The sequence below is a fragment of the Theropithecus gelada genome, chromosome 8 (assembly GCF_003255815.1).
Source record: "Theropithecus gelada isolate Dixy chromosome 8, Tgel_1.0, whole genome shotgun sequence".
Taxonomy (NCBI): Eukaryota; Metazoa; Chordata; class Mammalia; order Primates; family Cercopithecidae; genus Theropithecus; species Theropithecus gelada.
Window position 1 is genome coordinate 146,960,895 of NC_037676.1, and position 27,656 is coordinate 146,988,550.

A 27,656-nucleotide genomic window follows, 5' to 3' on the forward strand; every position below is an offset into this window, starting at 1 on the left:
CCTCCCGAGTAGCTGGGACTACAGGCGCCCGCCACTTCGCCCGGCTAGTTTTTTGTATTTTTAGTAGAGACGGGGTTTCATCGTGTTAGCCAGGATGGTCTCGATCTCCTGACCTCGTGATCCGCCCGTCTCGGCCTCCCAAAGTGCTGGGATTACAGGCTTGAGCCACCGCGCCCGGCCTTTTTTTTTATTTTTTAGTAGAGACGGGGTTTCACCGTGTTAGCCAGGATGGTCTCGATCTCCTGACCTCGTGATCTGCCCGTCTCGGCCTCCCAAAGTGAAAACAGCCTGTAGTTGATACACAGTTATGGCAGCTTTAATCATAGTTGCCCATAGTGAAAATGCCCAAATACCCTTCCATGCGGGAACGGATAAACAAATGGCTCCGTCCATACAATGGAATGCTACTTGGTGTAAAAAAGCAGTCTACACAGGCAACGTGGATGACTCCAATGCATCACGTTCAGTGAAGCCACACGCAAACAGCTGCACACTGCAATCCTGGAAACGGTGAGGCGATGGACAGAAAACAAACCAGTGGTTTCCACAGACTGGGGTTGAGGAGGGGTTGACCACAAGAGTGCACAAAGGAATTCTGGGTGGTGGTGAAGATGTTCAGTATCTGGAATGTGGTGGTGGCACAATTGTTTGCTTTTGTCAAACCCCACAGAACTATACACTAAAAAAAGTTATTGTTTATAAATTATGCTTCAATAAACCTGCCTTAAAAAAATTTTTTATCAGTAATTATAATTTTCAAAAGTGGAGATACTTGGTAGGCCCCTGCTTTCTTGGCCCCTGAGGTCCCTCTCTCTGCTAAACTGTAGAGTTCCTTAGAACCAAAACCAAACTAACTTCCATTTTAATGAAAATGAAATGCAAAAACTGGGGCTCCAAGCAAGGAGGAAACGTGTACCTGCAGTTCCTCTGCGGGCTGGTGGGAGGTGGTGGAAGGAATAAGGCTAAGCCCCACCAGCAGGCGCAAGTTCTCTGCCTGGAGGCAGATGTATGGGACTGAAAGTGGATGTTCTCAGCCACAAGCCTGGGCCTGGATAGGAAACAAAAGATAAGACTGGAAGGATGTCAGGCAGAGTAGACCCAGAGCACCAGCTGGGCTCATTTTTCACACCCTCCATCCATTCATCATGAGTATCCGGACACAGCACCACACGGTTCAACTCCTGAGCACGGCAGTAGCCTTTACACAGACAGCCTGATTTCCCAGAATGAATTCTCTTATGTTGACTCCCAGATTTAATGACTTTAAATGACTTTTAGTAGTCATCTGAACTATTTATTTTACTTTGCCAGGAATATTTAGACCTTATTTATCTTTCATTATGCCATCTTATCTTCTAATGTAAAGTGAACAGTTGCTAAATTGTCTTCTGCATTTATCACTTTAAAAATGTCTTTCTTGGAAAATCTTTTTGATTTGAATAAAGTATCTTTTAGATCCATCATTTAAAGCAGGTTTCTCTCCAACATGAGTCTGCTGAGGTGGTGTGAGCTGTGAACTCTGGCTGAAGGCTTTCCCACACACACTGCAATGACAGGGTTTCCCACCAGTGTGAGTTACCTGATGTCGAATAAGGGCTGAATTTCCACTGAAGGCGTTTCCACATTCTTGACATTTATAGGGCTTTTCCCCAGCATGCATTTTCTGATCTTCCGTGGGTTGTGAGGTGGGACTGAAAGCTTTTCCATATTCATTACATCCAAAGGATTTCTCACCAGTGTGAACTGTCCAGCGCAGAATGAGATTTGCACCATGGCTAAAGGCTCTGCTGTGCTTCTCTCCAGTGGGAATCTGTCCATCTGGTGTAAGGCTAGAGCCATGAACAAAGGCTGGACCACATTTTCTGCACTTGCGAGTCTCTCCACTGTGAATTTTCTGATGCTGAATAAGGGTTGACCTCCGGCTGAAGGCCTTCCCACAGTCACCACATTCATAGGGCTTCTCTCCAGTGTGAACTCGCTGATGTAGGGTGAGTTGGGAGCTCTGGCTGAAAGCTTTCCCACATTCAACGCATTGGTAGGGCTTCTCCCCAGTGTGAACTCTTCGATGCTGAACAAGAGTGGAACTCCGACGAAAGGCTTTGCCGCACTCATTACAAACATAGGGTTTTTCTCCTGTGTGAATCCTTACGTGTTCAGTAAGATGAGAGTTAAAACCAAAGGCTCTACCGCATTCATTACATACATAGGGTTTCTCTCCAGTATGAACCCGATGATGGAGGAAAAGGCTTGAGCTCTGACTGAAGGCCTTCCCACACTGATTGCATTTATGGGGCTTCTCTCCAGTGTGAATTCTCTCATGCTGAATAAGGCTGGAACTTCGACTGAAGGCCTTCCCACAGTGCCTGCATTCATGCGGCTTCTCTCCAGTGTGAATTCTCTGATGCTGAGTTAACTGGGGGCTCTGGCTAAAGCCTCTTCCACATTCATTACACTTGTAGGGTTTCTCTCCTGTGTGAATTATCCGATGTTGAATAAGAGTTGAGCTTCGACTGAAAGCCTTCCCACACTCACCACAGCCAAAGGGTTTTTCTCCAGTGTGAATTCTCCGATGAAGACGGAGGTGAGAATTGAGTCCAAAAGTTTTCCCACATTCATCACATTTAAATGGTTTATTTCCAGTGTGAATGTGATGGTGCAGAACAAGATTTGAGCTGTGAGTAAAGGCTCGTCCACACCGGCCACATTGGTATGGCTTCTCCCCAGTGTGACTTCTCTGATGTCTACTTAGGTCTGAATTGTATTTGAAGGTTTTGCTGCATATATCACATTTAAAGACCCTCTCTCCTGTTTTATTTCTTTGAAGTCTAACAACATTTTGGTTCAGATTCAAGTTTCTATCAAATGCACTACCCTCTTGGGGTCTTTCTCCCAAAGATCTTTCCCTACCCATGGTAGCTTCTGTTAAAACTCTCTTGTGAATATTGGGTTTGTTCAAACTCTGCCCGGCAGAATTTCCCAGATGCTCTTCGAGTTTACCCTCATGGCACCATGCTTCCCGAAACTCAGCTGCCTGTGCATTATCCCTTAAGACACTTCTTGATACAAATTCTGGGGATTTTACTTCTTCGGAAAATTTTTGGTTTAAAATAGATAGTTCCTTCTTGGTCCCAAACTCGGAATCTGTTAAAGAAAAATATGAATGAGTTACTAGAGAAAACCTTCCATCAGGGATAATGTCCACGATGTGGTAGAAGCTCCTACAAACTGTCATGCAGAAGGCAGTGCTCTCACAGGAAAACATGTGAAAGGCAGAATTCAAAAGTAAAGATGGGATGGCCAATCAACAGGATAAAAATATTCAAGTTCATTAGTTATCAAAGTAGTCAAATCAAAACAAATTATGATTTTTCACCTATCAAATTGGCAAATTATTCAACAAATATTTAGAAAGCCAGGCATGTTCTAGGTAAGGAATATACAGGAAGATAAATATAGTCTCTGATCTCATGTTCTACTCAAGTAGATAGCAAGTAAGTTCTTAAAAATAATGATACACCATGTGACAGAAATTGTGTAAATGTGTTATTGGCCCTAACCTAGTCTACATGGTCAGAGAAAATGCCAGGGGTGAGGTTCAAGCTGAAACCTGACAAAGGAAATAAGTTAGCAGTGGCAGACAGGAAGGCCTGGGCCTGGTTGTGATGCACAAAAATATCAATCAAGTTCTTGATTTAAAGAATTTGGGCCAGGGCCGGGCGCGGTGTCTCACGCCTGTAATCCCAGCACTTTGGGAGGCCGAGGCCGGTGGATCACGAGGTCAGATCGAGATCATCCTGGCTAACACAGTGAAACCCTGTCTCTACTAAAAATACAAAAAAATTAGCTGGGCGTGGTGGCGGTGGCCTGTAATCCCAGCTGCTCAGGAGGCTGAGGCAGGAGAATGGCGGGAATCCGGGAGGCGGAGCTTGCAGTGAGCTGAGATCGCACCACTGCACTCCAGCCTGGGGGACAGAGTGAGACTCCGTCTCCCCCCCAAAAAAAAAAATCTGGCTGGATGTGGTGGCTCACACCTGTAATCCCAGTTGGGGGGCCAAGGCAGGAGGACTGCTTGAGGCCAGGAGTTCAAGACCAGCCTGGGCAACATAAGGAGACCCCATCTCTACAAAAGTAAATTTGTTTTTTTAAATTAGCTGGGTGCAGTGATGCACGTCTGTAGTCCCAGCTATTCAGAAGACTGAGGTGTAAGGATTGCTTGAGCCTGGGAGGTCACAGCTGTGGTGAGCCATGATGGTGCCACTGTACTCCACTATGGGCAACAGAATGAGACCCTGTCTAAAGAAAAAAAAAATTAAAGAATTTAACGGCTGAGTGCACTGGCTCACACCTGTAATTCCAGCACTTTGGGAGCCTGAGGCCAGGAGTTCGAGACTGCAGTGAGGTAGGGTCACGCCACTGCTCTCCAGCCTGGGTGGCAGAGTGAAACTCTTGTCTTTTTTTAATCCCACCACGGCTAGAGCAAGAAGTATGAGGGGAGAGTGGGGCAAGATGGGGCAGGGTAAAGACACAAGAAGCACTGCAAAGAGGTTGAGAAATTTGGACTTTATGATAAAGGCTTAAAAAAAATGCTGAGCACTGGTAAGAATTAAAGCAACAATCAGCAGGGCGCAGTGGCTCACACCTGTAATCCCAGCACTTCGGAAGGCCGAGGCGGGCGGATCATGAGGTCAGGATATCGAGACCATCCTGGCTAACACGGTGAAACCCTGTCTCTACTAAAAATACAAAAAAAAAAAAAAAAAAAATTAGCCAGGCGTGGTGGCAGGCGCCTGTAGTTCCAGCTACTTGGGAGGCTGAGGCAGGAGAATGGTGTGAATCTGGGAGGTAGAGCTTGCAGTGAGCCGAGATCGTGCCACTTCACTCCAGCCTGCGCGACACAGCAAGACTCCGTCTCAAAAAAAAAAAGAATTAAAGCAACAATCGTGCCATGTACTGTTGGTGGGACTGTAAATAAATGACTTTTTTTTGAGATAGGTTCTTACTCTGTTGCCCAGGCTGGAGTGCCATGGTGCAACCACAGTTCACTGCAGCCTTGACCTCCCAGGCTCAAGCAATCTTCCTGCCTCAGCCTCCCAAGTAGCTGGGACTACAGGCACAAGCCACTGTGCCTGGCCAAAATACAACTTTTTTTAAAAGCTGACAATATGTAGCCAAAAAAATTGATATATCACACACCCTTTGTCCCCCAAACTGCTCCCCTAGGATTTATCCTAAGTGGACTGCCGTATGTACATGGAAATGAGTACAATGATGCTCACTGCATTTTGTAATTGTGGGGAAACAAGGAAGAACCCAAATTTCCAAAAATGGGGTTGTTTAAACCCAGTAAAGACTATTCACATAATGGAATACCATTCTACCACTATTATAATAGAAAGATACATAATTAAATGAAAAGCTTATATTACAAAGTGAAGAATCAGGTTCTAAAATTATATGCACAGCATAAACCAACTTTTATTGAACATATATATGTAAGATAGTTGCTATTTCTTCCTTAACTGTTTAGTACAAGTTGGTGAAGCCATCTGGGCTTGGCATTTTTTCTGAGGAAGGGTTTTAAATTATGAGTCAATTTATTTAGCACTTAAATAATTATGTATTAACCTTTTCTTGTGTCAGTTTTGATAAATTGTATTTTTCTAGGATATTTATACATTTTATCTATTTGGTATAAATGTGCTCAAAATATCTCCCCCCAACCACCACCACCTTTTTTCTTTTTCTTTCTTTCTTTTTTTTTTTTTTTTGAGACAGAGTTTCACTCTTGTTGCCCAGACTGGAGTGCAATGGCACGATCTCAGCTCACTGCAACCTCCGCCTCCTGGGTTCAAGCGATTCTCCTGCCTCAGCCTCCTGAGTAGCTGGGATTACAGATGCTCACCACCACGCTCGGCTAATTTTTTGTAATTTTAGTAGAGACGGGGTTTCACCGTGTTGCCTAGGCTGGTTGCAAACTCCTGAGCTCAGGCAATCCACCCGCCTCGGCCTCCCAAAGTGCTGGGATTACAGGCGTGAGCCACCGTGCTTGCTTGTTTCCAGGGTAGAGTACAGTGTTGTGACCATAGCTCACTGCAGCCTTGAACTCCTGGGATCAAGTGCTCTTCCCACTTCAGGCTCCCGGGTAGCTGGGACTACAGGTGTGCACCACCTGTAGTCTGGCTAATTTCTTATTTTTTTGTAGAGACAAGGTCTCACTATGTTGCCAGGCTTGTCCCCAACTCCTGACCTCAAGCAATCCTCCTGCTTCAGCCTCCCAAAGTGATGGGATTACAGGTGTAAGCCACTGCACCCGGCCCAAAATATCTTTTTATTATAGTCTGAAATATCTAGGTGGTGGCTCCTTTTTCATTTTGGTTATTTGTTCATTCTGTTTTATTATTTACATTTTATTATTACATTATTAGTTACATCCAGAAGACAGAAAGAGATGCTACATGCTCCAACAATGTATGTGAGGTTAATTCATCTTTGATACCAAAATTTGACAACAGTATGAGAAAACAAAATTGAAGGCCAATCTCATCCACAGTGATGGATGTAAAATCCCTAAACAAAATATTCAGAAACTAATCCTGTCATATATGTAACAAGGATAACACATCAACAAGTGGGTTTATTTCAAGAATGCAAAGTTAGGCTGGGCGTGGTGGCTCACACCTATAATCCCAGCACTTTGGGAGGCCCAGGAGGGCAGATCACTTGAGGCCAGGAGTTTGAGACCAACCTGGCCAACATGGTGAAACCCCATTTCTACCAAAAATACAAAAATTAGCTGGGCGTGATGATCCTCACTTGTAGTCCCAACTACTTGGGAGTCTGACACAGGAGAATTGCCTGAACCCAGTGTCAGGCCTCTGAGCCCAAGCTAAGCCATCATATCCCCTGTGACCTGCATGTATACATCCAGATGGCCTGAAGCCACTGAAGATCCACAGAAGTGAAAATAGCCTTAACTGATGACATTCCACCATTGTGATTTGTTTCTACCCCACCCTAACTGATCAATGTACTTTGTAATCTCCCCCACCCTTAAGAAGGTTCTTTATAATTTTCCCCACCCTTGAGAATGTACTTTGTGACATCCACCCCCCTACCCCCAAAACCTTGCTCTTAACTTCACTGCCTATCCCAAAACCTATAAGAACCAATGATAATCCCACCACCCTTTGCTGACTCCTTTTTCGGACTCAGCCCGCCTGCACCCAGGTGAAATAAACAGCCATGTTGCTCACACAAAGCCTGTTTGGTGGTGTCTTCACACGGACATGTGAACACCCAGGAGGCAGAGGTTGCAGTGAGCTGTCATGCCACTGCACACCAGCCTGGGCAACAGTGAGGCTCTGTCTCAAGAAAAAAAAAAAAAAAAAAGAATGCAAAGTTAGTATAGTATTAGAAAATCAGGCCGGGCACAGTGGCTCACGTCTGTTATCCCAGCACTTTGGGAGGCACAGGTGGGCAGATGACTTGAGGCCAGAAGTTCAAGACCAGCCTGGCCAGCATGGCGAAACCCCTTCTCTACTAAAAAATATGTAAAAATGAGCCAGGCGTGGTGGCGTGCGCCTGTAGTCCCAGCTACTTGGTAGGCTGAGGCAGGAGAATCACTTGAACCAGGAGGTGGAGGTTGCAGTGAGCCATGATCGTGCCATTGTACTTCAGCCTGGGTGACACAGTGAGACTCTGTCTCAAAATAATAATAATAATAATAATAATAATAATAATAATAATAATAAAAGACTACTAGAAAACAGCCGGGCATGGGCCGAGCGTGGTGACTCACACCTGTAATCCCAGCACTTTGGGAGGCCGAGGAGGGCGGATCACGATGTCAGGAGATCAAGACTATCCTGGCTAACACGGTGAAACCCTGTCTCTACTAAAAATACAAAAAGTTAGCTGGGCGTGGTGGTGGCACCTGTAGTCCCAACTACTTGGAAGGAAGGCTGAGGCAGGAGAATGGCGTGAACCCGGGAGGCAGAGCTTGCAGTGAGCTGAGATCACTCCACTGCACTCCAGCCTGGGCGACAGAGCAAGACTCCATCTCCAAAAAATAAAAAAAATTAAAAACAAATAAAACTTAGCCAGGCATGGTGGTACACACCTGTAGTCCCCCTTACTCAGGAGGCTGAGGTGGGAGGAAAACCTGAGCCCAGGAATTTGACATTACAGTCAGTTATGATTGTGCCACTGCATTCCAGTATGGGCAACAGAGTGAGACCCTGTCTCTGAAAAAAGCATTTTTTTTAGTGAAAGAACCCAAACATGAAAGACTGTATGCTGCAAAATTCCATTTATAAAAAGTTCAAAACCAAGCAAAACTCAGTGATTATCCCTGGGGCAGTAGTGCCTGGCAGGGACACCACTAGGCTTCTGTAGAGCTGATCATGCTTTGTTTCCTAATCTGTGCTGGTTCTATGGCTGCGTCTGATTTGTGAACATTCAGTAAACAATATAATGTGTGTACATAGTCCCTAACAAGAGAGCCAGCCTGTCCTTTGAAGCTTTGAAGCCAGGCATTGCCTTCTCTCTAGCTATGAAAGTCCTAGATGGCATCTTCTTGCAATAGAAGGCTGTTTTGTCTACACTGAAAATCTATTATTCAGTGTAGCCACCTTCATCAATCATCTTAGCTAGGTCTTCTGGACAACTTGACACAGCTTCTCCATCAGCAGTGGCTGCTTCACCTTGTGCTTTTGTTATGGAGACTGTTTCTTTCCTTAACCCTCATGAACCAACCTCTGTTAGCTTCAAGGTTTTCTTCTGCAGCTTCCTTACCCCTCTCAGCTTTCACAGAATTGAGAGTTCGGGTCTTGCTCTAGAGGCGATGCTTTGGCTTAAGGGAATGTGTCTGGTTTGATCTTCTATCCAGTCAGTTTCAGGGGGACTGAAACTGTCTCCATATCAGCAATAAGGCTGCTGTACTGTCTTGTCATTCCTATGTTCACCAGAATAGCACTCCCAATTTCCTCCAAGAACTTTTCTTTTTATTGTTATTATATTTTTGAGACAGGGTCTCACTCTGTCACCCAGGCTGGAGTGCAGTGGTGTGATCATAGCTCACTGCAGCCTCAAACTCCTGGGCTCAAGCGATCCTCCCATCTCAGCCTCCTGAGAAGCTGGGACTACAGGCTTGAGCCACCACGCCTGAAGAAGTTTTGCTTTGCATTCACAATTTAGCTAACAGATGCAAAAGGCCTGGGTTTTGGCCTGTCTCAACTTTCACCACGCCTTCCTTACTAAGCTTGATCATTTCTAGCATTTGCAATAAAGTGAGAGGCGTGTGACTCTTCCTTTCATTTGAACGCTTATAGGCCATTGCAGGGTTATTAATTGGCCTAGTTTCAATATTGCTGAGTCTCAGGGAATATGGAGGCCCTAGGAGAGGGAGAGAGGTAGGGAATGGCTGCTCAGTGGGTCAGGACACCCACCATTCATTGATTAAACTCACCATCTCATACAGGCAGAGTTCATGGTGCCTGAAACAATTACAGTAGCAACATTGAAGATCAAAGATCACAGAGCACCATAACGGATATAATAAAAAGGTTTGGAATACTGCAATGATTATCAAAATGTGACACGAAGACAGAAGTGAGTATGTTCTGTTGAAAATGGCACTGACAAGACTCGCTCAACACAAGGTTGTCACAAAACTTCAATTTGTAAAAAATGTTGGCCAGGCGCAGTGGCTCGCACCTGTAATCCCAATACTCTGGGAGGCCCAGGGGGCGGATCACCCGAGGTCACAAGTTGGAGACCATCCTGGCCAACATGGTAAAACCCTGTCCCTACTAAAAATACAAAATTAGCCACGCATGGTGGTGCGCGCCTGTAATCCCAGCGACTTGGGAGGCTGAGGCAGGAAAATCTGAACCCGGGAGGCGGAGGTTGCAGTGAGCTAAGATCGTGCCATTGCACTCCAGCCTGGGCGACAAGAGCGAGACTCCGTCTACGGGGGAAAAAAAAAGGCAGCAGTATCTGCAAAGCACAACAAAATGAAGTGGAAGAAAATGAAGTGTGCCTGACCTATATTCATATTAAAATTTAAAAATACGAGTTCACTCCTAAAGCTCCTGGTTATAAAAGTCAAAAGAAAAATTGGGAAAAAAATGAAGAAAAGTTTTTATGTCGTTTTCTCTATGCGTAGTGCCCTTTTAGCAAGCATGTAAGATTCCTTTTAAATGCCAGGGTCCTCCCCGATGTCTCATATCAATGTAACAGGATGCTTAAGAATAGATCTCTTGGGCTGGGCGTGGTGGCTCATGCCTGTAATTCTGGCACTTTGGGAGGCTGAAATGAGAGGAACGCTTGAGCCCAGGAGGTGGAGGCTGCAGTGAGCTGAGACCGCACCTCTGCACTCCAGCCTGGGCAGCAGAGTGCGACCCTGTCTCTGAGAAACCAAAACCAAAACATCTCTCATCAGGCTATCAACAAGTTACATGTGTTTTTTGTGACTACTCAGATAAAAATGTTCCACTGTAACAGTTTCTCAACATTGCAGGCAGGGCTGGCGGGGTTCCCAGGAGGGAGTGCCCTCACCCACCACCTCGAGGCCGCTCGCTCACTGTGCAGCTGTATGGCAGGCCCAGCGGTGCCTCTCCGTACATCACCAGAATCGGCTGAAAACTGCCAAAAGAGAACTCAGAAAACAAACAGGTAAGTGGAGAGGCCATGCTTTATCCACCTGGCCTAAAGGACCCTCCAGGCGCGGGGCCCAGAGCACCAATCCCTGGACAAAGAGCAGCAAGGGTGGGCTCTGCTGCCTCCCAGAGGCCTCCTGCGTAAGACAGCCACGGAAAGCACAGCACGTGACGCCGCGACGAGGCGTCCCAGGGGCAGGGCCCTGGCAAGGAATCCCCAACAAACACGACTGAAAGTCAGCCTGGATTCAAAGTCCACATGGAGGCACTGCCAGAGACGCCTGCCGGGCCAGGTCAGACACCGTGGTAGGGGATGACGGGACCAGAGCCTGTGGCTCCCGGGGGCGTCCATCACTAACCTCCTTCTTGTACAACACACACTCAGAACTTCTAAAGCAGGGCATCTGTGCTCACCACTGCCCCTTCAAAGGCGAACAAACAAAAACAGAATCATCTTTTCCCATCTGGCTGACAAGATCTTACTCAAGATCTCTTCATGCGAGGCCGGGCGTGGTGGCTCATGCCTGTAATTCCAGCACTTTGGGAGGCCGAGGCAGGCGGATCACCTGAGGTCGGGAGTTGGAGAATAGCCTGACCAACATGGAGAAACCCCATCTCTACTAAAAATACAAAATTAGCTGGGCGTGGTGGCTCATGCCTGTAATCCCAGCTACTAGGGAGGCTGAGGCAGGAGAATCACTTGAACCTGGGAGGCGGTGGTTGTGGTGAGCCAAGATGGTGCCATTGCACTCCAGCCTGAGCAACAAGAGTGAAATTCCGTCTCAAAAAAAAAAAAAAAGAAATCTCCTCACGCGATTCAGACACCCAGTGACGGTCGTGGGAACTACCCCCATGAGAGGAGACAGCAGCACCTCGGGCACCGTGTCGCCACATGGGATTAAGACTGAGGGCGGACTCTCTTCCAACTGCCCCAACAGGACTTCAGTGCTTCCAGATGATGTCCAGAGCACTGACGAAACCCCACGACATTAGGGTTCACTACACTGACATCACCCATGGGATGCCTGGGCCACGAGCTAAGGCCACCTTGCTTCCTGGTCTAAGTCTGGCACGAACCACACACAGGAGCCTTGCTCCCCTGCAAGTTTAGAATATCCCAATCAACACTTTTAGTCAAAATGACCACAAACAGTGGCTATCAGAACCATAGTTTCACAAACCTATGCAGTTCTTTGTCTTTCTCCAGCTACAAAAGTGTGTTTCCTCAATGGTGTACTGCGTACCGATGGAACTTTCTGGGCAACAATAACATTATATATCTTGATAGAGGTTTGGTTTACACAAGTGTGTCTATTTGTTAAAACTCAGCAAATTCACACTTAAGATTTGTGCACTTCATTTATATAATTTTCACCTCAAAAGAAAAAACTGTAAACAAACACTGATCTTCAATCAATGACACATATGTATTTAAAGGAAGTGTCCTGTTAGTGCTGCTTCTTGGTTATTTTATGTATGTATATATGCATTTTGAGACAGAGTCTTGCTCTGTCACCCAGGCTGGAGTGCAGTGGTGTGATTTCTGCTCACAGCAACCTCTGCCTCCCAGGTTCAAGCAACTCTCCCGCCTCAGCCTCCTGAGGAGCTGGGATTACAGGAGTGAGCCATCACACCCTGCTGATTTTTGTATTTTCAGTAGAGACAGGGTTTCACCATGCTGGCCAGGCAAGTCTCAAACTCCTGACCTCAGGTGATCCACCCACCTTGCCTCCCAAAGTGCTGGGATTACAGGCATGAGTCACCACACCCAGCCCAATAATTTTAAAATTAAAAATAAAATTAAATTCAATAAAGGACATGTCCTGACAGCTGAACTTTTTTTTTTTTAGACAGAATCTTTCTCTGTCACCCAGGCTGGAGTGCAATGATGCAATCTCAACTCACTGCAACCTCTGCCCCCCAGGTTCAAGTGATTCTCATGCCTCAGCCTCCTGAGTAGCTGGGACTATAGGCATGTGCCACCACGCCTGGCTAATTTTTAAATTTTTTTGTAAAGACGGGGTTTACCATGTTGGCCAGGCTTGTGTCAAACTCCTGGCCTCAAGTGATCTGCCCACCTCAGCCTCCCAAAGTGTTGGGATTACAGGTGTGAGCCACTGTGCCCAGCCTTGCAATTTACTTCAAAAGCAAAAACAAAGTAGATGGTGGGTCTGGTAGAGGGATAGTGGCATGGTAAATGTTAACACAGAACCTCGGTGGTGGGTGTATGAGTCTTCACCATAAAGTTCTTCCAAATGTGGTGTATGTCTGAAATCTTCCGTAACACACTGGGGGAAAAGTGCTGTACATCAATTCTAGATAATCCAAAACCTATGCATGATTGACAAGTCATAGGAAAAAGATGAGTTGGCCAATTACATTAGACTGAGCGTTAGAACCTATCAGACCTCAAACACAAACCACAGTAGGTAACTTAATACTGGCAGCAGTAATAATTCACTTATATGTAATAAATTGTTGATAAAGGCCAGGCTGCATGGCTCACACCTGTAATCCCAGCACTTTGGGAGGCTGAGGCGGGTGGATCATCTGAGGTCAGGAGTTCGACAGCAGCCTGGCCAACATGGAGAAACCCTGTCTCTACTAAAAATACAAAAATTAGCCGGGCGTGGTGGCATGTGCCTGTAGTCCCAGCTACATGGGAGGCTGAGGCAGGAGAATCGCTTGAACCCGGGAGGCAGAGGTTGTAATGAGCTAAGATCGTGCCCCTGCACTCCAGCCTGGGCGACAGAGCGAGACTCCATCTCAAAACAAAACAAAACAAAAATGTTGATAAAATATTACTTAAGTTGGCTGTGGTCGCTCATGCCTGTAATCCTAGCACTTTGAGAGGCTGAAGTGGGAGGATCGCTTGAGGCCAAACGTTTGAGAACTGCCTGGGCAAGATGTTGAGACCCCACCTCTAAAATAGACCCAGTGCAGCAGGCCTGTTTCTGAGCTGCCTCCACATGCATTATCCTCTTTGACATGAGCTCCGACTGCCATGAGGCCTCCGGCAGCCGCCTGACCTGAGTTCCCTACCCCTCCCTCTTAGTCCCTGCGGGTCAGAGGCCACCGCTCCAAGCCCACCTGCAAACAGCTGCTTGACTGGACGCAAAACCTGGACTGACTGCGGAGCAGGAGCCCTCCTTGCACGTGTTTGCTCCAAACCCTGCAACCCCTCTTCTCCACCTGGGCTTCCACCCACACCCTGGAACCCAGGAGAGGCAGATGCCCCAGATCCTCACCCTCCATCCTCTCTCCTCACGCCGACCTCCATGTGGCCTTCAGGCGTGCCATGTACCCCCAAGACCTGTAAGTAAGAAAATCCTTATTTTCCATCTTGTGTCTGATCACTGAAGAGGTTTTCTCAAGAGAAACAAAAGGAAAAAAGAATAAAAGAAAAACCCTGGAACAGCTATCACAGTGGCTGCGCGAGATGCCTTTCAGCTGCGCCTGGCTGACTAAAGTCACTGCCAGTGGGGATAACTACATCTGGGAACAGAGATGCCGCTAGGGTCGGTCCCACAGCCGGCAGCCGGCAGCCGGCAGAATTTTAGGCTGTACATGCCAGATGCCTAAACTGTGCACCCTAAATGGCTGTTGGGCGGGTAAGGGTGGCTCTGTGTTTCCGATATCCTGACCGAGGAGGCACCTGCTCAGACCACGGTCCCTCTGTTGGGACCTTCCCATGCCACACCTGCCTGGTGTTTTCCTTTGTCCCAGTGCTGAGCTGAGGGGAGCTCCTGGCTATATGGACACCTCCCGCGGCATTCACAGGTATCCAGGTCTACTGCAGACCCAGACCATGGGCGATCCCTGCAGGGCTGGCCATGACCCCTTGCAAATATCCATGCTTTGTCCCTGTGCCTGTCGGCCCTGTCCCCCAACTCCAGGGGGTTTCACGGGTCTAATCCCTGGCATGGACTGGTGGGCAAAAGCAAATGCCCTGAGCACCCAGTCCCTGCCCCCACCGGACACTGGAGGCCGCCATCCAGCTCTTAGATGAGTGCAAGGCTCACAGCAACAGCATGGGCTGTACTTGGTGCCGCTGGTCCTGTGGTCCTGAGGCCTGGGGCTGACCCTGACACCAGAAAATGAAGGCGCTGGTGGGTGCTGACCCTGGTCCCACAGAGGCCGCTGGGACACCCTGGAGAGGGAGGTGCTGCCTGCGAGGTAGGGACACACAGAGGTCACCCTCAGATTCATCTGGCAATAATCTAAAAAATGTCAAAATCACAGGGGACGGGGGAATTAGAACTGGAGACCAAAATTCCTCTATGGTAGAAAATTCAAATTTGCCTTGAGGGATTTTGCAGGCCGGGCGCAGTGGCTCACGCTTGTAATCCCAGCACTCTGGGAGGCCAAGGTGGGTGGATTACCTGGGGTCAGGAGTTCGAGACCAGCCTGACCAACATGGAGAAACCCCGTCTCTACTAAAAATACAAAAATTAGCTGGGTGTGGTGGTGGGTTCCTGTAATTCCAGCTACTCGGGAGGCTGAGGTGGGAGAATCATTTGAACCAGGGAGGCGGAGCTTGCAGTGAGCTGAGATCGCACCACTGCACTCCAGCCTGGGGACAGAGCGAGACTCTGTTTCAAAAAAAAAAAGAGATTTTATACTGTCCAGGCGCGGTGGCTTATGCCTGTAATCCCAGCACTTTGGGAGGCCGAGGAGGGTGGATCATCTGAGGTCAGGAGTTTGAGACCATCCTGGCCAACATGGTAAAACCCCATCTCTACTGAAAATACAAAAATTAGCTGGCCGGTAGTGGAGTGCGCCTGTAATCCCAGCTACTTGGGAGGCTGAGGTGGGAGAATTGCTTGAACCCGGGAGGCAGAGGTTGCAGTGAGCTGAGATCGCATCATTGCACTGCAGCGTGGGTGACAGAGTGAGACTCCGTCGACAGAGTGAAAAGGGGGCTGACTCAGGGCATTTAGCACCGGGTCAGAGTTAGTGCTCACTCCCACAGAAATGTGTACTAAATTCCTCCAGGACACTGGCCCAGATCCCCCACATCTGTCCCTCAATGTGGCCAATCCCATGCCCACAAATCAGAAAAACCACTGATGAGGAAGCCTTACCGGGTGGGGACGACGGGCACACTCCGAGGCTCCCTGCTGTGGATACTCAAGGCAAGGCCCGGACTCAACCACCCACCAGTGACAACAGCCAGAGTTCACTATGGAGGTGCCCTGGAGACCACACCCACCTCCTGCTGAGTGACAGCAGACAGTGCGAGGGGTCTGTTGTCTCTTTGAATGTCACTGCCGGGGGACCCTGGGACTGTCTCCAGTCCTGAAGAGGCTCCCCTCAGTCACATGGCAGCTCTGGACAAGACACGTGCAAAGGCGAGACATGGGCAGCTGCTCCCTGGTGCTCAGCAGTCACCTGCTGAGGGCCCCCAGCCTGACTTCGACTGACCCTGGCCCCCCACAGTGGGACCCAGGCCTCACCATTATTTTCCCTGAGCACCTGGAAACTTCCCCAAATCCCAGGACTAAGAACCAGACCCTCATGGGCCCCCAAGATGGGTGGCTGTGCCCAACGCCCTCATCATGGGGCAACCAGAAAATAAGCACCTGGGCTCACGCGGCCACATTTCTTTTTTTTTTTTCTTTTTTTTTTGAGACGGAGTCTCGCTCTGTCGCCCAGGCTGGAGTTCAGTGGCCGGATCTCAGCTCACTGCAAGCTCCGCCTCCCGGGTTCACGCCATTCTCCTGCCTCAGCCTCCCGAGTAGCTGGGACTACAGGCGCCCGCCACCTCGCCTGGCTAGTTTTTTGTATTTTTTTAGTAGAGATGGGGTTTCACCGTGTTAGCCAGGATGGTCTCGATCTCCTGACCTCGTGATCCGCCCGTCTCGGCCTCCCAAAGTGCTGGGATTACAGGCTTGAGCCACCGCGCCTGGCCACGCGGCCACATTTCTGAAGGCTGAGGACACTCGACAGCCTGTTCTCACGGAACTAATACCCTCCCTCCTTTCCCGACTTGAGAGAATGGCAGCCTCCTCATCCCTTAGCCTGGGGACTTGGTGGTCCTCCAGGGACTGTCCCACTCTGAGGGGACAATTGCCTTTTACTACTCTATTAATTGGGGCAAGAAAAACTTTCAGTACTTTATAAGGGGACCCAAGTCACAGCAGTTTCTGAGGAGCCTACAAAATGTAAAAAGGGAAAGCTTTTAAAATAAAGGGAATCACGAACAAACCCTCGGGAGTTCACCTTCATTTTATTTTACTTATTTATTTTATTTTATTTTATTTATTTTTGAGACAGAGTTTCACTCTTGTTGCCCAGGCTGGAGTGCAATGGCACAATCTCAGCTCACCGCAACTTCTACCTCTCGGGTTCAAGTGATTCTCCTGCCTCAGCCTCCCAAGTAGCTGGGATTAAAGGCATGCGCCACCATGCCCGGCTAATTTTTGTATTTTTAGTAGAGATAGGGTTTCTCCATGTTGGTCAGGCTGGTCTTGAACTCCCGACCTCAGATGATCCATCCGCCTCAGCCTCCCAAAGTGCTGGGATTACAGACGTGAGCCACCGTGCCCGGCCTATTTTATTATTTTTTTTTTTTTTGAGACAGAGTTTTTTTTTTTTTGTTCTTGTTGCCCAGGTTGAAGTGCAGTGGCGCAATCTCAGCTCACTGCAACCTCCGGCTCCCAGGTTCAAGCGATTCTCCTGCCTCAGCCTCCCAAGTAGCTGGGATTACAGGCGCCTGCCACTATGCGTGGTTAACTTTTTTGTATTTTTAGTAGAGATGGGGTTTCACCATGTTGGCCAGGCTGGTCTTGAATTCCTGACCTCAGATGATCCACCTGCCTCAGCCTCCCAAAGTGCTGGGATTACAGGTGTGAGCCGCCGCACCCAGCCTATTTTATTTTGTTTAAGACAGTCTTGCTCTGTTGCCCAGGCTGGGGTACAGTGGCATGATCTTGGTTCACGGGAGCCTTGACTTTCCAGGCTCAAGCAATCCTCCCACCTCAGCCTCCCGAGTAGCTAGGATTACAGGTGCCCACAGCCACACCCGGCTAATTTTTGTATTTTTAGTAGAGACGGGGTTTTACCATGCTGGCCGGGCTGGTCTCGAACTCCTGGTCTCAAGTGATCTGCCTGCTTTGGCCTCTTAAAGTGCTAGGATTACAGGCATGAGCCACCGCGCCTGGCCCCTCACGACCCTTTAGATGCCTCCATTGGCACTACTTTTATTAAACATCTGCCACCCACGGGCTCTCTCTTCTTCCATCATGGGAGTGGGTGCCCTCATGCTCCTGGAACAAACCTAAGTCACCGGCCCTTCTGGTTGCAGCTGCCCACTGGGAACCCGTCCACTTGCCACGTCCAGTAAAGACGGTGCACACCCCTCAATATCCCTTAAAACAAGGTGTGCTGGCCTGTGCCCAGTCATTAAAAACATGCTAAAGGCTAAGGTTACAAAACCACTCTCTCTCCCTTTAACAGCATAGTCTAGCCTGTACCCTAAATTAGTTCCAAAGAGTGGCGCTTACTTATTAATTACTGAAACTTACATGCCCAAGTTTCTCCAACAAAGGCCCCTCTAACTAAGATACCAAATTATTGAAGATATTCCAATGGTCCCAGGTGCACACTTTGTGGTCCTTGGTTTGGCCAATATGTTTTATTCTATACCTATTACTGAGGAGTCTCAACCACAATTTGCCTTCATTTTCAAAGGAACACAATATCCCTTTACTCAGCTTCCAGCGAGGTCCCCAATAGCCCAGCCAGTGCCCCAAACCTCTGCAGACAAGACCTGGATGAGGCATCTCTTCCACACTGTCATTTACGGCATTGTATTGATGACCTCCTGTTAAAAGGTTCCTTCTGAATAAGCTGTTCACATTCACACACCATCATAACCCAGCTGAAAAATAACGGTGATGGCCAGGTGCGATGGCTCATGCCTGTAATCCCGGCACTTTGGGAGGCCAAGGTGGACGGATCATGAGGTCAGGAGACCGAGACCATCCTGGCAAACACGGTGAAACTTTGTGTCTACCTAGAAAAAAAAAATACGAAAAATTAGCCAGGCGTGGTGGCAGGCGCCTGTAGTCCCAGCAACTCAGGAGGCTGAGGCAGGAGAATGGCGTGAACCCGGGAGGCTGAGTTTGCAGTGAGCAGAGATTGCACCACTGCACTCCAGCCTGGGCGACAGAGCGAGATTCTGTCTCAAAAATAAATAAATAAATAAAAATAATGGTTATGAGGCCAGGCGTGGTGGCTCATGCCTGTAATCCCAGCACTTTGGGAGGCCGAGGCAGGCGGATCACAAGGTCGGGAGATCGAGACCATCCTGGCTAACACAGTGAAACCCTGTCTCTACTAAAAATACAAAAAATGAGCTGGGCGTGGTGGTGGGCGCCTGTGGTCCCAGCTACTTGGGAGGCTGAGGCAGGAGAATGGCGTGAACCTGGGAGGCGGAGCTTGCAGTGAGCCAAGATCACACCACTGCACCCCAGCCTGGGTGACACAGTGAGACTCCGTCTCAAAAAAAAAAAAAAAAAAAAGGGTTATGGTATCACCCCACATAAAATACAGGGGCCAGTGCCTTCAGTAAAATTCTTGGGCACTGTCTGGTCAGGGTGCAGCAGATCCTATTAACTGTTAAACATAAACTACTGACACTGATACCACCCACAGGTCTTCGACAGACACATCGATTTGGATTCTTCATGTTTTGGAGACAAGAGTTTCCATATCTTACTCTAATACCCAGACCCTTTTATGCTATAACCTGTAAAGCAACCACCTCTCAGTGGGGAGGCCCCACAGCCCTCGCCCGGCCTGGCAGGCAGCCCAGCACACCATGCCACCATGCCTCCAGGTCCCACTCTTGCGTGGAAGCTCTGGCGACACCCACTCTGCCTCATGGAGTCTGTGGAGAAAACATGGTCCACCTGGTTGCCCATAGGGTTCTGAACTAAATGAGCCCCAAAGAGCAGCTCGATATGCCCCCTAGAAAGGCAAATGCTATCTGCCTATTGGGCGCAATTAGAAACTGAGGGTCCCACAATGAGTGGAAGCAGCACCCCTGTGGACTCCGATCCCCACCACGCCACAGCTCGGGACGCCTCCCACCCAGCACAGGCAGGTGCCACCTTGCTGCATGGAAATGGCACCTGCGGCAGGCTGACCTGACACGAAGGGTCTTCCCAAACTCCAGGAGGGTGTGTGGCTTTACTCGTACCCGGCCCCTTGCTCATGGTGTTGGAGGACCTGGCCGAGTCAGTCGAATTGGCAGCCTTGTGATGCAACATGCCTGCGAGTCCAAACTGCCTTCTGCCCATAGATTTAGACTCAGTCAGGCAAGTGGAAACAGGACAGTTTTCTCGTCCAAAGCAATCTCGGGGGGCACCTGTTTGTGGAAACAGGACGGTTCTCTTGTGCAGGGCAACCTTGTGGGGGCACCTGTTTGGGAAGAAGTTGCCTCCTAGGGCTTCCTCACCTTAGTCTGCGAGGGATCACCATAAATGCAGGGTGATACTTGAAACAGCACCAGAGATGCGCAGAGCAGCCCTCCCAGGGAACTACAAGGCCTTCCTGACAGGGGTGGTCAACTAGGGGCACACCATCCACCCACCGGGATGGCCCCCATCTCAAGGGGGATGACATCGCTCCAACTTCAACACTGAGAACACAGACCCTCCCCGCTGCAGACTCCCATCATGACTCCACCCCCCAAACTAGGATCACAAATCACAACTCCACCCCCCACAAACTAGGATCAAAAGGGTTGCCTCTGCCTCAACTATGGACTTGCAACTAGACTCCAACCTACAGAGCTCTCTACAAAATATAGAGCCCAGGGATGCTAGGAATCTTATTTTGCTGAGATAGCCTATGCTTGACATATGAACTAAATGGAAACAAAAATGCCCAAAGTGCCGGAATTACAGGCGTGACCACGGCACCCAGAAACCTCATGTGTTTTGATGCTGTAATCCCAGCACTTTGGGAGGCCAAGGCAGGTGGATTGCTTGAGCCCAGGAGTTCAAGACCAGCCTGATCAATATGGTGAAACCTTGTCCCTACTAAAAATACAAACATCATCTGGGTGTGGTGGAGTGCACCTGTAGTCCCGCTCAGGAGGCTGAGGTGGGAGGACCACTTGAACCGGGGAGGGTAAGGTTGCAGCGAGCCAAGTTCGCGCCACTGCACTCCAGCCTTGGTGACACAGCGAGGCTGTTTCAAAAAAACAAAAAGAATTTCATTATCTGGTCCCAGTGGGAACAAAGTTTAGCTCTGAATCTTCTCATGTCTTCAAGAAACCATAAAAATAACAACAGAAAAATACAAACAAGCAAAATGAATTTTTTTTTTAAACTGCATTTTCAGGCTGGGCGTGGTGGCTCATGCCTGTAATCCCAGCACTTTGGGAGGCTGAGGCGAGTGGATCACCTGAGGTAGGGAGTTCAAGACCATCCTGGCCAACATGGTGAAACCCCGTCTCTACTAAAAACAAAATTAGCAGGGCGTGGTGGCGGGCGCCTATAGTCCCAGCTACTTGGGAGGCTGAGGCAGGAGAATCACTTGAACCCGGGAGGCAGAAGTTGTAATGAGCCAAGATGGCACCACTGCACTCCAGCCTGGGCAACAGAACAAGACTAAATATCAAAAAAGTAAAAATAGGCTGGCACGGTGGCTCGCACCTGTAATCCCAGCACCTTGGGAGGCCGAGGCGGGCAGATTGCCTGAGCTCAGGAGTTCGAGACCAGCCTGACCAACATGGTGAAACCCCGTCTCTACTAAAAATACAAAATTATCTGGGCGTGGTGGTGAGCGCCTGCAGTCCCAGCTACTCAGGAGGCTGAGGCAGGAGAATCCCGTGAACCCGGGAGGCGGAGGCTGTGACAAGCCAAGATGGCGCCATGGCACTCCAGCCTGGGCAAGAAGAGCAAAACTCCGTGTCAAACAAACAAAACCAGCAAAAAACAGAAACAAAAAATAAATAAATAAAAATAATGAAATTTTTTTAAAAAAAAGGACAACAGGAGGCCCTGGAGGCTGAGCCTCTCAGAAGTGCTGCCAAATGCAATGCCAAAAGGGAACAGTCCCAGTAGCCGGAAGGGGCCACAGAAAAGCAGCACCACAAACGCAGATGGGCCCGAGATGGATCTCTAAAGTGTCCAAAAGGAGCTGGCCCAACCCAGGAAAGAGTATCTGTGAGCGGGGCCAATACTGACGATGGCAGAGCCCTGGGACAAGCCAACACACAAGCCTCAGAAAGCTCGGTGCCCAGGCCACAGTGGTGACAGCTCGCGGATAATGCCAGCAAAATGTAACTTGTAAAGGTACATGCTGGTGACCAGCTGCACAGAGGTACACACACACTCATACGCACACACATACTCACATGTGTAAACACGTACATACACACAGACGCAGATACACAAATACCCATACGTACAGAATCCACAGTCTCTACTCCAAATTTAACAAACACATAAAGAACCAAGAAAATAGAGCACATTTTTGTGAGAAAAGGAAATCAGCCATCTGACCCTGAAATGAGTCAGACGTTGAAACTAACAGACAAGGATTTAAAAACAGGAATTATAATTATCCTCAGTGAAGTAAAACAAAACAGGAAAATCTCAGGGAGTCAAAAGTCTCAGCAGAGACACAGAAATAATAAAAAATAAAATGGTCATCCTGGAACTGAAAAACAGAATTTCTGAAATAAAGCATTACTTGATGGACTAACAGCTGAATGGGCACAATAAAGGAGAGTAAGTGAACTTTAATCAAGATGAACAGAAATTATCGGAAGAATACAGATAAAAATATTTTTAAAATAATAAATAGCCTTACAAACCTGTTACATAATTCAAATGGTCACTTATAATTGGTATCTAAGGAGACCAGAGAGGGAATGGTACAGAAAGAAATGTGAAGAAATAATGGTCAAAAGTTACCCAGATTTGATGAAAGACAGAAATCTACAGGATCAAGATGCTGTATGAACACCTAGCAGAGGAAAACCCAAGAGGCCGGTGCTGCAGCCCATCAGAGTCTACCTGCTGGGAACCGAACCGACAGGCAGCTCGCCTGGAAAGCAGGAGAGTGACCCAAGACACACCACCAGCCAGGGCTCCCGTGGTGACTCCTCATCGAAAGCCAAGGAGGCCAGAAAAGAGTAAAATAGCAGCTTTAAAGTGCTGAATGGGAAAAGGAAAAAAAAAAAAAAAGCAAAATAAAGGTACTTTCATACACGAGAAAACTAAGAACTGGGGCAGCAGACTCGCACCATGAGAAATGCAAAGGTCTTTAGGCTGAAGGGAAATGATGCCAGCTAGAAACTCAGATCGTCAGAAAGGGATGAAGAGCACTAGAGATGGAAAATCTGGGGAAACACGAGATTGTTTGAAAATACTTTTATTTTTAGAGCATTTCACAGCAATATTAAGCAGAAAACACAGTTCCTACATACACCCCCCCACACACACCTCCCCCACTACTTACCTCCCGCAACACAGTGATACAGCATCACAATGAATGAACCCACACTGACACATCATTACTATCTAAACTCTCAGTTTAGGGCTCACTCTCGGAGCTGCGTGATCTATGGGTTTTGCATCTACCTCTGTAGTACTATATAGACTAGTGTCACTGCCCTGAAAATCCTCTGGCTCCACCCTGCTTCTCTGCTCCTTGGCACTGCTGACCTTTTTGCTCTCTCTAGTTTTGCCTCATCCAGAATGTCATATAGTTGGAATCATGCAGTATAGGTGTCCGTTGGTAAACAAAGGGGATTCGGCCCGAGACCCCCCATGTATACCCACATCCATGCATACTCAAGTTCCATAGCTGGCCTTTCAGAATCCACTTACATGAAGTCAGCCCTCTGGACATGTGGGTTTCACCTGTGTTTGGTTGAAAAAATCCACATATAAGTGGACCTGGGAAATTCAAACCCATGTTGTTCAAAGGCCAACTGTATAATCTTTTCAGACTAACTGCCTTCACTTGGTAATGTGCATTTAAGGTTCCTCTGTCTTTTCATAGCTTGGTGGCTCATTTATTTTTATTTATATTTTATTTATTTTATTATTGAGATTGAGTTTCACCTTTTCGCCCAGGCTGGAGTGCAGCGGTGCCATCTCGGCTCACTGCAACCTCCGCCTCCCGGGTTCAAGCGATTCTCCTGCCTCAGCCTCCTTAGTAGCTAGGATTACAGGTGCATGCCACCAAACCCAGCTAATTTTTGTGGGGCTTCACCATATTGGCCAGGCTAGTCTTGAACTCCTGACCTCAAGTGACCCGCCCACCTCGGCCTCCCAAAGTACTGGGATTACAGGAATGAGGCACTGTGTCCGGTCAATCATTTCTTTTTATCCCTGAATATGATTCCACTCTCTGCATATGCCACTGGTTTATTTACCCGCTCATCTACTGAAGAACATCTCGGTTGCTTACGAGTTTTGGTAATTATGAAATTATGAATAAGGCTGCCATAAATATCTGTGTGCAGGATTTTGTGTGGACATAAATTTTCAATTCATTTGGGTAAATACAAAGGGACAAAATTGCTGGACCACATGGTAAAGGTATGTTTAGTTTTGTAAGACTGTCGAACTGTCTTCCAGAGTGGCCACCGTTTTGATCCCCCACCTGCAATGAATGGGAGTTCCTGTTCCACATCCTGGCCAGCACTGGGGGTTATCAGTGACGTGGATTTCGGCCATTCTAGTAGGTGTGCAGTGGAATCTCATTGTTTTAATTTGCAATTCCTTAGAGACATATGACACTGATCTCACAATGCCCGCCTGTCATCTGGGTATCTCCTTCCATCCGGAGTCTATTCAGGCCTTTAACCCATGTTTTAAATTGGGCTGTTCGTTTTCTTGAGTTTTTTTGCATATTTTGGATAACGGTAGTTTATATGTGCTTTTTACAAATATCTTCTCCCAATCTATGGACTGTTTCTCATTCTCTTGACATTGTCTTTTTTTTTTTTTTTTTTTTAGATGGAGTCTGACTCTATCGCCCAGGCTGGAGTGCAGTGGCTCAATCTCGGCTCACTGCAACCTCTGCCTCCCAGCTTCCAGCGATTCTCCTGCCTCAGCCTCTGGAGTAGCTAGAATTACAGGCACCTGCCACCACACCCGGCTGGTTTTTGTATTTTTAGTAGAGATCCCAAAGTTGATGTTGTCTTTTACAGAGCAGAATTTTTTAATTTTAATGAAGTACAGCTTGTCAATTATTTCTTCCATGGATTGTGCCTTTGGTGTTGCACCTAAAAACTCATTGTCAAACCAAGGTCATCTCTTTTTCTCCTATATTATCATCTAGAAGTTTCATAGTTTTGTGGTTTATATTTAGATGATCCATTTTTCTATGGAATGAAATGTGTCCTGCTCACCCCAAATTCACAAGTTGAAGCCTCAATGTGATGACGTTTGGAGATGGGGCATTTGAGAGATCATTTGAGTTAGATGAGGTCATGAGGGTCGTCATGGCAGAATTAGTGCTCTTAGAAGAACTTGCCCTTTCTCTCTCTGCCATGTGAGGACACAGTGAGAAGGCAGTCATCTGTAACCCAGAAAGAGAGATCCCTCACCAGAAACTAACCATGCTAACACACTGATCTTGGATGTGTAGCCTCCAGAACTGTAAGAAAATAAGGCTGGGCATGGTGGCTCACGTCTGTAATCCCAGCACTTTGGGAAGCCGAGGTGGGCAGATCACCTGAGGTCAGGAGTTCAAGACCAGCACGGCCAACATAGCAAAACCCCATCTCTACTAAAAGTACAAAACCAGCTGGGCATGGTGGCAGGTGCCTGTAATCCCAGCTACTCGGGAGGCTCAGGCAGGATAATCACTTGAATCCGGGAGCTGGAGGTTGCAGTGAGCTGAGATCATGCCACTGCACTCTGACCTGGGTGACCAAAGCCTCCATATGGAGGGGGACGGGGAGGGGGAGGGGAAGGGAAGTGGAGGAAAGTTAGTGTTTTAAGCACCCAGCTTGTGGTATTGAGTCTGAGCAGAATAAGACACATTTTAAGTTAATTTTTTGCGAAGGGTGTCTAGATTCTCTTTTTTTGGCATGTGGATGTTCAGTTGTTCCAGCATCATTTGTTGAAAAGATTATCCTTTCTACATTGAGGTGTGTTTGTTCCCTTGTCAAAGCTCAGTTGCATATGTTTATGTAGGTTTATATCTGGGCTCTCTGCTCTGTTTCACTGATCTATTTTTTCTGTTTTTTTGACCAATATCGCACTGTCTTGATCACTGTGGCTTTACAGTCAAAGTACTGAAATTGGGTAGCATGGGTCTTTCGACTTTGCTCTTCTCTTTCAATATTGAGTTGACTATTCTGGGTCTTTTACCTCTCCTTATAAACATCAGAATCAGTTTGCTAATATCCACAAAATAACCTGCTGAGTTTTTTGGGGTTTTTTTTTTTTTAGAGACATGGTCTTGCTGTGTCAGCCAGGCGGGAATACAGTGGCATGATCATAACTTACTGAAACCTCAAACACCTAGGCTCAAGCAGTCCTCCCACCTCAGCCTCCCAAATAGCTGGGAATATAGGCACATGCCACCAGGCCTAGCTAACAAAAAAAATTTTTTGTAGATATGGCGTCTCGCTATGTTACCTAGGCTGGTCTTAAACACCTGGGCTCAAGCGATCCTCCTGCCTTGGCCTCCCAAAGTGCTGGATTATAGTTATAAACCACAACTAGCCCCTGAGGTTGTGATTGAGAGTGTGTTGAATACATAAATCAAGCTGAGAAGGACTGACATCGTGATAATACTGAGTTTTCCTATCCATGAACATAGAATATCTCATTTATTTAGTTCTTCTTTGATATATTCTTATCAGTCTTGTATTTTTCCTCATAGATTTTGCACATATTTTGTTAGACTTACACCTAAGTATTTTATCTTTGGTGGTGCTAATGTAAATAATGTGTTTTTAATTTCAAATTCCACTTCTTCATTGCTAGTATAAAGGAAAATGATTGACATTTGTATATTAACTTTGTATCCTGCAACCTTGCTACAATCACTTATTAGTTGTAGGAGGTCTTTTTGCTGACTCATTCCGATTTTCCACACAGATGATCATTTGTAAACAGTTTTTATCTCTTCCTTCCCAATGTGTATACCTTTTATTTCCTTTTCTGTCTTACTGCATTAACTGGGACTTCTAGTGCAATGCAGCAGTGGTGAGAGGGGACATCCATGCCTTGTTCCTAATCTTAGTGGAAAAGCTTTAAGTTTTTTTTTTTAACCATTAAGTATGACGTTAGCTGTAGGTTTTCTGTAGATGCTCTTTATCAACTTGAGGAAGTTCCTCTGTATTCCTAGTTTGTTGAATTTGTAATCATGAATTGAGGCTGGCTTTTGTCAAATGCTTTCTCTGCATCTACTGATATGACCACGTGATCCTTCTTCAGCCTATTGATGTGGTATATCACATTACATTAATTTATTTCCTAATGTTGGACCAGCCTTGTTAACCTGGGACAAATCCCACTTGGTCATGGTATATAATTCTTTTTATACATTATTGAATTTGATTTGCTAATATTTTGTTGGAATTTTTGCATTTATGTTCACAAAAGGCGTTTGTCTGTAGTTTCCTTTTCTTGTAATGTCTGGTTTTGGCATTTGGGTGGGTAATGCTGACCTCATATAATGAGTTAGGAAGTATTTCCTCCGTTTTTATTTTCTGGAACAGATTGTAGAGAACTGGTATAATTTCTTCCTTAAATGTTTGGTAGAACTCGTAAGTGAACCCATCTGAGCCCAGTGGACTCTATTTTGGAAGGTTATTGTTGATTTGACTTATTTAATAGACATAGCCCTATTCAGATTGTCTATTTCTTCCCGTGTTTGAGATTGTGTCCTTCAAGGAATTGGTTCATTTATGAAATTTGGGCACAGTTGTTCATCTTTTTTTATTACCCTTTAAAAGTCTGTGGGACATCTCTGTAGTGATGTCCCCTCTTTCCTTTCTGATATTAGTAT

At 47.1% G+C, this 27,656-nt stretch overlaps 1 protein-coding gene across 3 annotated transcripts in view; it reads right to left on the reverse strand.

Moving 5' to 3' along the window:
- Positions 1–675: 675 nt before the first annotated feature.
- The window catches only part of ZNF251 (zinc finger protein 251), a 36,157-nt gene continuing 9,176 nt past the window's right edge, over positions 676–27,656 (reverse strand). For 2 of the 3 annotated variants that reach the window (XM_025395312.1, XM_025395313.1), the window contains one exon: positions 676–3,141. In XM_025395312.1, coding sequence (XP_025251097.1) covers positions 1,403–3,141 — 1,739 coding nt within the window. In that variant the 3' untranslated portion in view covers positions 676–1,402. Of the gene's footprint in view, positions 3,142–22,753; positions 22,835–27,656 lie in introns of those variants that run through there. The other variant, XM_025395314.1, reaches the window with a different exon arrangement.